The 15,120-nt window shown below is 36.7% G+C and overlaps 1 protein-coding gene across 6 annotated transcripts in view; it reads right to left on the reverse strand.

The window, feature by feature from the left end:
- Window positions 1-3,136: 3,136 nt before the first annotated feature.
- kek3 (leucine-rich repeat, immunoglobulin-like domain-containing kekkon 3 protein) overlaps window positions 3,137-15,120 on the reverse strand; it is a 42,977-nt gene continuing 30,993 nt past the window's right edge. For 3 of the 6 annotated variants that reach the window (XM_076118584.1, XM_076118587.1, XM_076118586.1), the window contains exons 3-4: window positions 5,578-7,169; window positions 3,137-4,213 (exon numbers count right to left, since the gene is read on the reverse strand). In XM_076118584.1, the coding sequence (XP_075974699.1) occupies window positions 3,370-4,213; window positions 5,578-7,100 (2,367 nt within the window). In that variant the 5' untranslated portion in view covers window positions 7,101-7,169 and the 3' untranslated portion in view covers window positions 3,137-3,369. Of the gene's footprint in view, window positions 4,214-5,577; window positions 7,175-15,120 lie in introns of all 6 variants that reach the window. The other 3 variants (XM_076118582.1, XM_076118585.1, XM_076118583.1) reach the window with 1 other exon arrangement.

Consider the following 15,120-nt stretch of genomic DNA (forward strand, 5'->3'; position numbering starts at 1 on the left):
TTTAATTCACTTCGTTCATAAATAACTGCGTATCGTTTTGCTCGACGAACATTTACGATAAATACATTAAAGTAATCTAATACATTAGGGAATAAATAAATATAAAAACGGTCTCCCGATCCAAAATCAATCAATAGCTGGCAGGATATAAGAAAACCTTATCTTCTATTAATAACTCCGAGATTCTCATATCTTTAATCTTACTTGGCAATATTACCAAGAATGTGTTTAATCATTTTCAGTTTCGAAACATCAAGCTTATGCGGAGTCCCTTTTTTGTGGAAAAAAATATATAAAGTAAGAGTCTAGAGGCAAAGTTTTTGCAAACCAAACAAACTTTCCAAGAATTACCGTTAAAAGTAGTCTGAAAAGCCTAAACATAAAATACTTAGTTCTTCATTCTCAGCGTACTTTAACAAACGCTCCGTTTGCTAAATTGCGAAACAACCAAACGCTAAGTCGTTCCACAAACTATTATGTTCCGGTAAGAATGCGAACATTTACTTCCTAAAACCACACATAAATGTAGACTACCATTATTACCTTCCAACACTGTGCTATTGCCAAAAATAGAGCGAGTAATGAATGCAGTATTTTAATTAATAGCGCATAAAACCTTTAAATGATAAAATCTTTTTTATGAAGTGAAATAAATAATACATATATGCTGATAAATACGCATAGGTATTGTCTTTTAGTGAGGCAGAGATAAGATAACTGCAAGCCACTTAGCGACCTGACTTGAAATGTATTCATGTCGGCCAAACGACATCATTCACCTCACTAGATTAATAGCAGTCATCTCGGTCTCGGACCACTAACGCTTCTGGATTTCGTGAAGCGAAGCGTAGCTATTTTTTCCTTGTTATAAATGCAAGATAAAATCGTCTAGGTAATCTTTCGAAAAATTACCGAACATCTCAGCCATATTATTCTATGACAGTTATCGTAATACGTTTTAAAAGTCCGCAAAATGTCGCCCATTTTAATGTAAAGTTAGACTGTGTTCTAGATAAAACATTTTTGTATTCAGTCAATATTAAAACAGTGCCGGTATTCAATTTCACAGTCACATAGTCCATGCGATTTATTATTGTGATCTAGTTTCCCATTGTTTACTGTTCTACCTGGATTACTTACCGCCAGATTAATTTATGACGATTTCGACAGCTCGCTTCCCCGCGTTGCAACCCGCAATTTGATTTCAAATTCATTTCTTTCTTCAAATATCCTTGTTTAATTCGGCACTAGATTTACTCGTGTCTCTGTTTAGTTTAATGTAGATAAACTACTTTTAGAATAAAACCAAAAAGTTCCCTAGCTTTTACTATCCCCGGTTTATTGTACAGAGCCATTTCCCGCGCTGTTATTTTATTACGTGTAATTATTATACTGGCTCAAAGTAATTTGTCAACGTCAAAATGTAGAAGCACTAAATGCTAATAGCTTTAATGGATGGACTAGTGTAGGAAATATTCGTTATCCGAAGGAATACTGTTGCTAATTGAAGTTCATTGAAAAGCCATTGAATATAGATTGCAGCAAGACGTTTGCATTTGCAAACAAAAAGGAATAGTAACTAGTACTCACTCAGACATCAAAGCAGATCGTTACTTCTGTTAAAGGAGTCTGTACCTAGTATAAAATCATCCGTGAAATGAAGCAAGCGCTGGATCTCCATTATAGCTCCTATTTGTTATTCTTTGTTCTGTTACAATAAACAAACTTTGTTCTTCATTATTAATAAACAGTCAAGTTTGATCAACTTACTTAGATTTTACTCCAGAGCTATTTTATGTCTGAATGTTCAAAAACGAGAATTTGGTCGATTAAAATAGTTTCTATGGAAATATTGTAGGTGTTCTAACGCCTGCGGTGAATAGATTGGTTTCATACGCAGATCTTACGAAATATCACTCTACCAATCTCCAAGCTCCATTTTCGCTTCATCTACAGTCATACATTTTCCTATACATTCCCGCCGGGTACGAGTATTGCGCACTTGACCTTTTTGAAGGACATTACATTTGGCCCAAGTATGTCCTAAGGCATCCGTGCTCCGCATTTCACTTTCATACTCTCAATAAATCCTTTCCTTTAATCGCCTTTCTTTCATTTATTTTAATTTCATGTGATTGCATTAATAAACCATTAACACACCTTAACGGATCGCCGCGTGCTACGATTCTGATTGAACTAATTTTAAAATCTTTTTAATGTATTTGTAAAGGTGTTTTATTGAAATAAGTCTGTAAAGTTGTTTGAGGGTTGTACACAATGTAACAAATTCAAAATGAACCAATAACTGGCTGCTATATAACAACTATGCGAGGCATGTCGGTGACATACATGTTCCAACGGTTACACACACTAACGAGCCTGGCGGCTGTTACGGCAACTTTTTATATCAACTTTGGAAGCTTTTGGAAGTCGTTTCCAGGATTTCAGTCGCATGAATGTCGAGTAATAGTTGCGTTTACTTTTTCTATTAACATCGATAAACATCGTACTACATACTCAAACCAAACCTTTTATTAAATAATGAAACATTTGTGAAGGCGATTTGGAAAAGTTGTAAAAACTGTGTAAAGCGTTTTCATGGTGAAAGAAAAACTTGCGAATGTATAAACCGCTTACACGCCTACGTAAGTAGGAAAAGTAAATTTCGTTATATTCCCCGTAGGTGCTCGTACCTTTATAAGTTTATATTCTATTTTTAAACATAACACTTACTTTAAATAAGGTTTCACTTGAGTATAACATATTTCTAGCTTCCTTTGCATGCAGACCTCTAATACGCCCGCTCATTATTAAAACATAATATTTATTACATACATTCACTGTATGAATACAACATAATTTACGCGAAATATCTCCCACCTTAATGTCGGAACTGATTTATATATTGTGTGTAAATATTTTATACTATAATTTTGCTGTGTTTGTATACGTATATACGTTGTATGTCTGCAATTATAATTATTCACTAATAAGTAACATAATTGGGGACTATTTGGTGTAATGCAAAAAACTAACTACCTTCAAATTCAAATTCAAGTGCTTTATCTTGATACCACTATCCGACAATAGACTATTTGATTTTGAGGGAACGAGGCACTAAAACAATGTAGACAATTGAAAATGATTTATTTCAACTTTAAATTATGCTTTCATGTCTTCACTTTGTTACAAACAATTATTTAAAGTACTTATAATCAACATCAGTTCAAATATGAACGTATTTATTTACAAATTCTTAATTTTCTACAGACGACCCAGTGTTGGAAATACAACATGACATAATACGAGAGTTGTCCAATCACATATTCGTCTTAAAGTCAGACGCACTACTATTTACAAAATGTCTACTTAGTTACGATACAGTAATGACGTCAACCATTCCGGTCTCGGCTGAGACGGCTTGTACTCCGAAGGGCTTAGAGCCAGCGGAGACGCAGCATCTGCTAAAGCCACAGAGGACGAGGTCTCTGTCACAGCTATACTCGGTTTAGGTTTCATAACAGACCGCAGTTCGTCGTTCTCAACGGCGCGGTTCCGTTGTAAATTCTCCCTTGTCTCCTTCATTCTAGAGAGCTGTTCTCTTAAAGTCCTATACTCTTCCAAAAACTTTTCAAGTTGTGAAGCACGGAAATCAAAATCCTCTAAAGGTTGTCCCGTACGCGAGTAATCCCGAAGCCCCGATAGATCTAGGAGAGGCGTGGCCGAGGGTACTGTAGGCTGTTCCCGAGTAGGCGAAGCTGGTAAACTTGGGTTCCGACGGATTCTGTTTCCACCCGTGGAAAGGTCTAAAAAACTATTCGATCTTCGACCAGATCTTTGACGACTTTTCTCGTAAGATCTATCGAGAAAACTGGCGGAGTCTGCCCCAGAGCTATTTCTTCGACTATTAAGTAGAGGACTTCGACTATCGCCGTCTTTTTTTCGTGGTATTGTATAAAAGTAGTAGGGATCATGTTTCATTTCACTTCGCAAGTAGGAGGAGGTCCCTAGAGCACTCATTTCAATGAGATCCGGGTAATTCTTCTCGCTGTCGCTGCCAGACAAGTCATTGTCTAGCCGCTCGCGTGGCCGAGTCCGTGGACAAGTGCGCCCATTATTGTTATACCGACTGTTCTCAGATAATATTTCTACATGCGCACTCATCATTCCTGTGGAGTTTGAACTTTGGACTGAATCTGAAGTGCCGTCAGATCTGTAACAAACAAAAAATATTTTACAAATGGTGACAGAAAGATACCTCAATGTTATAGGTCATGCGTAGTTTATTTAATTTTTTTAACATTATCTAGGCAAGATTAATTTATATTCTTTAAGACAATTTTGTATCGAAATATGTATTATCCAGTTCGTGCTGCACACTAATACATAAGAGTACCCTCTATTCTATCTCACAGTGATGTATAGGTTGAAAGCATGGCAGGCTCAACTCGTAACAAGCTACAAGCGATGAACGGCGAGACAAAGGGCTCGCTAATTGAAATTACCGACGCATGGAAAGGTGATTGGTACGATCACTACATCCGTCTCGCTAGAAACACTAACGTCAAACGTAGCCCATCGAAACGTTTAGAGTTTCCAAATAAAGTTTATTCCTTCAACGATTGCAGTCAAGACCTCTCCGTCTGAGACATTAAGCTACTAAACCGAGGGATTAGACAATAATTACTGAACTAATTTTCTCTCGTGCTCTCTAGGTTTGGGGAGATTTTCATCACAAGCTCGGCCCCCGACCCACGTTAATTCGTAGTAGGTTCGCAATCAGTTGCGATTTAGGCACTTGGCTTAGCATAAGCCCTTACAGACATAAAAACCCAACATATAAACGTTTAATGACCAAGTAGGATCACCCAGCACCTCCACCTAATGCGGATTGTTACCGGTCATTGTCACAAGTTTTTTTTTATAGAATATTCTTTCTACATTTTGATTAATTTTATTTATCTTGTGTAAAATAATGTGACTTGTATAATAGTCATAACGTTAAGCACGTTATATTGCCTTACAATAAAGTTTATTGTATTCTATGCTACAGACTAAATTTGGGTAAGACATATACTTCTCATAATAATATAGTGACCATAAAATAACGATAAAGTGACGTACATGAGCATAATACCTCAATTCAGGCAGCTTTTATTGATAGTTAGCTACAAGATAATATTGACCAATATTATTATATTTGAATACATTTACGAATCTCGTATACGAGTAATAATAACATTCGCAGGCATACGACACTAAAACTTAGTCCCTTATCGAACAACTCATATTGTTCCCGAATCCGTTATTGTTTCCCCTCATTTAGTCACTCCGACGACGTCATACATGCGTGTTTATTACTTTTCAGATGTCCCTTTCAACCCACTAAATACCGCATCAACTACCAACATCGTGTTCTAAGTAAATACTACTTGTGATCAGGGATTTTGACCAAATTAGCATCATTAACATTATCGTCAATCATGAGATATAATGCTACATTAATAGCATTTGCTAATGATAATAATGAATATGGAATTGCAAGTAGAAAGCGAATATAATCAATTATAATATTACCGTATATTATAGTTGCTGAACCGCGGAATGTGTAAGTCTCGTTCGGGTAGGTTGCCGCGCGCGTTTGCCGCTTCGAAGTCCGCCCTGCGCCAGCCAGCTTCCAACGGAGGTGTAACCGAACATTCTCTCTCCTCCCGCATCTCCCCTCGTATGTATCCTTCAAATTCATCTTCAGGATCATGCGACGGCACATTTCTATAGTCCCCTCGCTTACGAGCACTATCAGCAGATATAACACGCGGTACTTCAGGATTGTTTTTAAAATTAGCTTCTATTTTTTCATAACTATCATCACGATGATTTGTCGTCACTATCTGTTCGTTCCATCTATCTAATTGTCTTTTCTTACGAGTCTCGTATACGCACAATCCTATTAAACACGAACTTAACACTATCACTGCGGATACCGCCATCCCCGCCATGAGCGCGCGCCCCCCGAAGCTTTTGTTCTCTGGTTTCTTTTCTATCGCTAAACTTAAGACCACTTCGGCTTTTCCAGCACGGTTTTCAGCGTTACACGTGTAAGAACCTGCGTCTTGTAAGTCTGCCGACTTAATGGTTAGATTACTAGTTTGACCTTCGCTACGTAACATAAAAGCTCTACCAGAATTTACATTATTTGAAGTAGTATTGGCGAGTAGACGACCTGCGCGCACCCATCGTACCCTGGGCGCTGGCACTCCACTCACTCGGCAAACTAACGTTACTTCGTCGCCTTCCAACCCTTTAAACTGATTCAACGCTGCACTCACTTCTGGGCGACAGGCGAAATCCTCAAGATCCAACCGATCCCACGATTGAGACATAAGTCTAGGTGGTAAAGCGCAATCGGGCACAACAGTTGCTGGAACATTTTTTCTTATCATCCAATCTCGCAAAGGTCTTAGTGCACAATTGCATTCCCAGGGATTATTCGCAAGCTCTAACCCTTTTAAAGACCGTAGCGGTGCTAAGACCGCTACATGTAATACTTGCAGTCTATTTTTACTAAGCTCCAAATATTCCAAAGAAGACTCGAGTCCGGTGAATCCTCTTGGCTCTATTTCGGCTATTTTGCAAGCACTGAGTGTAAGTCTCACGAGATGGGGTAGCGCTATAAAGGATTCGTCTCCAACTTTCGTAATGGGATTACCACCGAGTCGCAGTTCTCTAAGCTCTGGGATTGAATCAAACGAATGTGACGGTATTGTTTCAAGACGGTTGCGAGAAAGATCTAATTCGACTAGATTCACTAGCGCACGAAAAGCGTATTGCCGTATAGTCCGAACATTGCACGAGGGGAGATAAAGGCGTTGCAGATTGAGAAGACCGGCGGCAGCGAAGGCGTCGTCGCGGACAGTAGGCAGGCGGTTCTCGGATAAGTCGAGCAGTTGCGTCGTGGGGTCGAGGCGCGGTGGAACGGAGCTGAGACCAGCGCGAGCGCACAGCGCGGACTCCTTCCCGCTGCGCCACTTGCACTCGCAGTGGCGCGGGCAGTCGGCGGAGGCGGCCGCCGCCAGCGCCAGCATCAGCAGCACCCACATGCCCCGCGCCAGCTCACCCTGCGCCGCGCCGTTCGTCCTCACCGCCCAGCGTCATCCCCTGAACCACGGCTGCCCTGCCAACAAACAACGCAACGTTTTAAAACAATGCAAACATTTTAACAAAGAGACTCACTATAATAGTTTTATATTTTATGTGTACAACTGTACACCCTTCTAGTATATTATTTATTACATATACTACTCGTCAACGGAGATATTTTATTAGATACATACTTAGCTACATTTTGCGGCAGGCTATAAACTTTATGTTATGACTTGACCGAAAAAAGAAAAAAATGGGTTCGCTGCCCTGTGGTTTATGGACCTTCACTCTACAACTATAACAAATATACGCTCGTGTATGTTTAGTTTTGCCTCGAATTATTTATGTCCAAGTGAAATATAGGAAAATAATAAACTATATACAGTAGAACCATCGTCGTTGCTCGTGAGATCGAGGTGAAGAGAAACAATCGACTGATACTACACATATTAATGTAGGCAAGGATCGGATTCGAGTTCAATGCAACTTTGTATAGGTGAGCTTTCGTGCCAAATATTACTTTACAGCTTTGCGGTTGTTATGCAAATACTGATATCAGTCGGAGCACCTAAATACCGACATTGTTGTTCCACCCCACTGTAATGGTTAAATACAACTTCCAAGTTGCGCTGTTTGCTGAACAAAAACTTTCAGGTATTATTCTACTTTCAACGTACTTAACAGTTTACACCAACAAGCCATTCCTTCTTGTGTTCATTGATTGCTGTTTTAAAAACTTGAGGTCGTTTATTCATGAGTCGCACAACAATGTTACAAACGAGGCTCGTTATGTGGCCACTCAAAGCCTGCAGACGACAATGCTAACTATAATTCAGCATTTTGAATATAATGGATACATAAACCTCTGGAATATTCCTAAAGTGATAGAGCTAAATTGCTTTCTCGCATTCAACCATAACTCGAGTCCATCTATTATGAACATCAGAACATCCACTATTCCCCAAAATAATGTTATGTAAATGAACAACGATGTTTACAGATGAGTGATTAGAATCGGCTCGATTGAATACTGCTGTAAAAGCAAATGATCGATATGATTGCCGTGGTTTGATAGAACACCTCGTATGAAACCATAAACATAGCAGTGCGGCCCATTATTAATAGAGACAATGCATGCATGTGACTGTCTTTCGCAAAGCGTGTATTAGTTGGCACGGGTGAGCACAGCACCACAAATAACGATCCTAATTACACCGCAACAAATCTGCGGGGAAACACCAAGTTCCACTACAAGGGAACATATTGCCGGTCACTTGAACACGCAACACTCGCGTGTATATTCCTCGCATGCACATAATACGCAATGTATGATTATTCGATTCCTCGTGGTACTTTCCTATGCCGTGACGGTAATGTAGGACACGAGGCCATATACATACATATATAACAAAAGGGTTCAGTACATTGTGCTCATTTAAATAGCTATCTAGGGACTATTAATAAACTCCAGGAAACAAAAAATGTTTGTTTGTATTTTACGATAACGGAACTGTGGGTTTTTAACTTAACTTTAATTAACAAGCATAAAATTACATTTTTACTACCTAAACCATATAAGTAAGTACGTTTATTTTCAATTTTTCAACAAATAAGTTCAAATAAAAAAAAATACACATTTTACAGTATTAGGTTTTATAACTTTGGCACCTTTAAAATCCATAAACGTTATTGAAAATGCCATTGGTTAAAGGTAGTACACAATGTAATTGTTTGACTGCCATTTTCACCGATTTATATAGCTACCCTTTGTCCGAATAATGATTGAAATTTTGCGTATAAACACACAGAGAGTTTGTACGTCCTATTCACACACAAATACCTATCATAAAGCAAACATATAGTAATAAAAGTTCGCATGAAATAATTTGAAGAGTTCGGCAAACAAAAAAGTTTGACCTGCCGAATAAAAAGGGCAAACGTTTTAATACACATCACCCCTTACCGTTTCATCCCTAAGTCCACAAAAGTCTGTGAATAATTTAAAATCAATAGGATTGCTCCTGTAATCCGGAATTTTCTCATGAAAAATTTTGCACTCACGAGTACTTTCGAGAACATTCGGTATCTAACTAATTTAACCGTTCCACACACAATAACATAAAATACATTGAATTCATAATAAAAACTTCCCATTGAACGGGCCTAGAGGAAAAGTGTCCCAATTATTTACGACTAGGCTTCCTCGTCGACCTTTCAAGCCTCTAAGGAAAATGTAAACGCCTTTTATTGCGCCTCTTTTAGTGAAACGTTAAAATTAATTTGCGTTTATGTAGCTAAATGAGTCCGCGTGTGGGCCCAACGGGTACGCACTACTTATTAAACGTTAGATAGTTTTATCCTGGTTTAATTTGTTCATGTTTTACTTATCTTGAATAATACACTAGCTTAAATGAGGTTAAATTATGTAATTTATATCACATAAATGCGAAACCAAGTAATCTAAAAATACTAGAGAAGTGCCTATCTTTACGACTTGTTGTAATAAATGTTTATTATTTCATAGCGAAAGGTCTTTCTAAATTGAAACGATAAATCTTTGTTATAAGCTTTAATAAATAGTCTTTACGAAATAATATCGGAATGATTCTATTTATCTTCAGTGAGAAGTGAGCCAGCGTAATAGACCGATATTGATGTAGATACTCTTTATATTTTATAAAAATATATGTACCGATACAAAACGTTCCGATCCCCGATCAGCGATGGCAACGCATAACGTAAGAAAAGTCGTTCCATACAAGTTCGTGACCTTATTTGGCGCAATATATGTGCGTACGAACATTTTAGGAGAAAACTCTTTGAAGGCATTACTGATACAAACCGACAGGCGGATGACGACGGACAAATTTATCTGTTAGGGAACGAAGAAAGAATACTAATACCGGCGGTTACCCTGCGCTCGAGAGCGGCCAAGTGGATCGTTCAGAGTGACTAGCCGAAATAACGTTATGTGCATGCTACCACCCAACTTAAACAAATATGCATACTAAATGCCAAATGATTTCGGGACTTAGCGAAAATTCCTAAAAAATCCTACTATGTTAACGTTTAATCCTCGAACATTTAGCTCTTTTCCAATAAAATTCCTGTAAAATGAAAGTAGCTAACAAGTTGAAACATCTGCTAGTTCATAGTAAATTAATCACGTTAAAACTACGGCGACGCGATGAAACTAGGGCGATGGTAGTTTAACCCAAAATTCTCCCGTCAGCTCTTCAGAGAGCTGATATAATAATATATGCATCGCCAACCTTGTCAAAAATATGAAAAAATATTTAAGTCTTATATTTCATTTGCATCGAAGTGAAAAAGCATTAAACACTGTTGAATAACAAATAGCATTTCTGGTTCCAAAAATATGAGTATTTAATGTCATGTTCCTTAAATACATAGAGTTATGTACGTGTTGGTAAATATTCATGTAAAAACCAGTCGTTTGGGGTCATGTTTCACATATTGTGTCATAATTTCCTACATCAAACGACATCAAATGGGACACAGAGATACACATGTCTGTGCTGTCTGTCATAATATAAGAGAAGGATCACTCAAATTTTACTCCGTTTTACTTAGCTCCATCCTTTTAGCCTACAGACATAACAGCTGCTTGGCCGAGACCCTCTTTCATTAAAACGTGATTTAGTGCCGGATACAAACCTAATTTATTGAATTCCTAGAAAACCTAAGAAAAGCTTTTCCCCCATTTAAGTTAGTAATTAAATCGGAAATGAGAGTTTACAGAACAATACAGATTTCGTACAAAAAATAATTAGCTCGTTTTTTTGTTAGCAAACATTCGTAGAAATAATATTTAATTAACTTTTTTTAATGAAGCGATCTAAAACTCGGCAAGTTAATTATAGACTTTTGTAGAAAAATAATGATCTTGACACATTCATTTTATTTCAAAAAGCTTAGATTTATACAGCCAATCATAGTAGTCTTATTCAACGGCTTACTGGCACGCCCCACTGAAATAAGATGTTTTAAGACTGACTTACTGAAGAAATATAATCTACAGTGATATATGCGCACTATATCATAAAATAAACAATGCCTAAATACTTCCGTTTCATCTCTCATCATAACATTGACAGCAACTTAAAGTACACAATAAACACATTATAAACAACTTGTATCATTGTTCGAGCGTAACATCAAGTAATTTTCATCCTTGTAATTTTCAATTAGTTGTCGTAGTGAAACAAATATGTACATAGTTCAGGATCCTGCGTGACAAGCAAAATCGTTATTTTCATAATTACAAAGTCATTAATGTCTTCGCGGCACTCCGCTCAAGCACAAAACGAGAGAGGCAATCTACAGAGTACTTCGTCCTTTAGCGTGTTGACACTTATTGCGAACATCATACATACTACTTCGGCGCTGACAGCATGGAACGTTGAACTTTATCTCTTAGTTTGACACTTTCAAATTACTGTGGAACTGATTTTAAACTGTTGCTTGAGTAATTATTGATTATTTTTGATTAAAGTCTGATTTCCCTCAGCTTTCTTAAGTTAAAATAGACTTATTGCTACGTTTTTCTTTTCCTTGGCGCAGTAGTTTAGGTCGCCACGCCGCTACCATTGCGTCGGGTGGTCGTGGGTTCGATTTCCACACGGGACAATTATTTGTGCGATCCACAAATAATTGTTTCGGGTCTGGTTGTACTTCGTGTCCGTTGTTTGTATGTTTGTAAAAGTCCCTGTGACACAAGAGCAATTCTTAGTGCGGGGTCGTCTTTTTTTAAATAAATAAATAAATAATAATAATAATATTTAAGTTGTCGTTAGAATAGACCGAATGCTATTCTTACATTTCTATTTAAAAATAATAGCTGTCGTCTAGTATAGAACTTAAAAAAAACAAAATACAGTCAAATTGAGGACCTCCTCCTTTTTTTCACAACGGTTAAAAACGATGCATCAGGTGCTTATTAGAAAAATATTTTGAGATGAAGTTGAACGGCGTATTTTGAGAGTGAAATTCTGTACACAAACTGCAACCGAAACCCATCATGTACAGTCACGAGCATAAATATGTATGCACTGTCGAATTTCGAACTTATGTTTATGAATGAAAACATCACCACAACTGCGGTATGAGCGAGTACTACGCGCACAGATATACCGAGAAATACAAGTTTAAAACAAATTTATCATTGATTTTCATGTTTTTCCAAATAATTTTGTAACAGTACGTTTAATCTACTAAAAGGCTAAAATCCCGCAGCAAATTAAATTAATTTAAATGCTATTTATGTTTATGATTTCAGCTAGTAATCTGAACGAACAGCCATTCCTGGAATTTCCAATTAGTTCTTTAATAAAGCCAGGTATAGTGTTACTTAATACATAGGTTCGGTTCTTCGAACATGCTAATTGATTTGCCCTATTGGAAGTTATTATATTTTCGGGGATATACCCTCAAGCCGAAACTTGAAAGGAACTTAATGATACGACTTCAAAAATAATCCTTTCGATAATATTATGTTTATAACTCTATTTAAATATGAATAACACATAAAATGCAGGTATATGTATCATATATTCATGTTGTTTTCGATCAAAATTGCGTTGAACAGTCATATTGTTTGTTAAAGTGAAATAGTTTTAAAGCATAAATGACCAAAATGATTATCATAATTACGTGGAAACAAAATGCTGCATTATGATTTAAAATCATCGTGCCTTCCGAGTTTAATCCATTATACTGTCGTTTCAGCTGAAACAAACGTTGTTTCTATATTTATTTAAAGTTTAGTAATGTGTTTTAAATTAACAAAATAACTGTGTGAAAACACTTAACGTTTCTGGCCGTAATAAGTCCGTTTAAAGCACCACAACAGTGCGGATGTCTGTGTTCCGCATCCGTGCCATTTGGATATTCGAATTACAATGGTTAAAAGGGTGTACGGGATCACAATTTGCAGTCCTATGCTCATATCCGGATCTCCAGCAAATAAAACTGTCTTCATTATTAAATTTGTATAATTCTGTATTGCCGAATATTATATTATTTTCATTGTTCCTTTTCGGATGCTAACGTCTGAGGCGGTCGTTATTAAATTCTAAGGAACCTTAAAGAATACCACTGAGTTGATTTATATTAAGCTACAATCAAATGCATTTTATCTATGCAAATTCTTGTTTATAACAGAAAAACAAGTTTACAAAAACAATCTTGCGATCCCTTAACCATTTTCACTGAAGGAATAATTCTGCATATATTTGCAAATAAGCACGAAGACCGGAAAATATTTGAAAAATTGATAACCTATCGTGTTGAGAAGCCATAACAAGCCACGATGTCTTTTCTTCGTTAAGTGAACGCGTGGGTTGAAATAGCGGATAAGGCTCGGTATCCTCTCATTCCCATGTCATGGGAATTCCTACCGATCACATATTGGTTCATCCTAATCTTCACTTTTAGCGGTACAACATAGAATTTATCGAATCGGTTATTCGGAACGGGTAATCTTCAATAGGGACCGAGCGGTCAGCAACATCCACATTCCTGCGGCTTTTGTGGACCGTGCGTGTCGAATTTTATCCGCAAATGGCAACATTTGTTTTATAGGTTACTATCATGCTGTGAGCGACCCTTACATTTCTACCATAAAACCATGTGGAACTCATGAGTTTTATTTTTCACTAGTTCACATTTACGCCTTCGTAAGCAGCTATTTCGAGACATTCAATGTTTTGCTTGTACACACTACGTTTGGAAATAAAGGTCAGAGCCTGCATCATTCTTGTGACTACATTCGCCTACGCTTTTGCCGTCTTTCGCAGATGTCAAAACATCCCAAAATAATATGAAATTCTTGTTGTGAAAATAAGCTATATCATTGATATTGGGCGTAAAATCGTTACACTGTCATAACTGTCAATTTATACTCATTTTCCTTGTGATTATTTTATTTAAAACAATACAACAATTATAATAGATATTTCATAACTTATTAAACAAAAAAAACAAAGTCAAATAAGGAAACATGAACTGACTCCTTAATACAATAATACTCTTTGATAAAAGACATGATAAATAATTCTATCCTCAGGTAAAATTACGTTTTCAGCGCCAAAACTAAAATAACCGGAATCCTTTTCTTAGCCTAACATAGAACAGGTAGGTACAAAAAGGACATGTGTCTTGTGGAGATCTGATCGAGGTATAACGTAGATTATGTTAATCCAGACCATCAGGTGGGACCTATTGTATGCAAAATATCACCGGCACGGTCTGCACTGTATTGTTATTATGTACAATATTACTTACAAGGTAGTGACTTAGCTGCAGTTCTTAATTAAAGATCTTTATAAAATGTAAAGTAAAGCGTAAAACTGGACATAACAATATAAAAAATTGGCCAACGTGGTGGATTCACGGTCTAATCCCTCCTGTCGTTTGGGACGAGACTCTTGCCCTGCAGTGGGACAGTAATGGCTAAATAAAAAATTAAAAAAAAAAATGTTGCGAATGCTTTTTCACTTTTACGACTAAAATATTTTGATGAACATTTTGATAAGTATATCAGAAAAGTAAGTGTTTCTACTTTGATTAAAAAAGTATTTATACCATGAAAATAGCGAAAATAAAAACAGAAAATTCATTGACTTTCGCAGAACTAAATACTCTTTTAACCTTTAAATTTATTTTTTATTTGCACACTATTTGCATATATGTTTTAAACGGTTTTCTATGAATTTCTGAAATAGGTGTATATGGAATCAATAGACATTCACATGATAGTTCAGAAGTATAATTTCATAGAAAAATCAAACACTATTGACTACTATTCTCACAATTAATTTTAAATCTCTTCATTGATATGTTGAAAATAAAGTTTTTTTATAGGAAACTTTATAATTATGTTTATGTAGTCAGACTGTCCGAGCCTGAATGAGATTCATGACAGATACAGAAATATTTATTTAGGCTTGTAAACAT

The sequence above is a fragment of the Anticarsia gemmatalis genome, chromosome 9 (genome assembly GCF_050436995.1).
Source record: "Anticarsia gemmatalis isolate Benzon Research Colony breed Stoneville strain chromosome 9, ilAntGemm2 primary, whole genome shotgun sequence".
Classification (NCBI taxonomy): Eukaryota; Metazoa; Arthropoda; class Insecta; order Lepidoptera; family Erebidae; genus Anticarsia; species Anticarsia gemmatalis.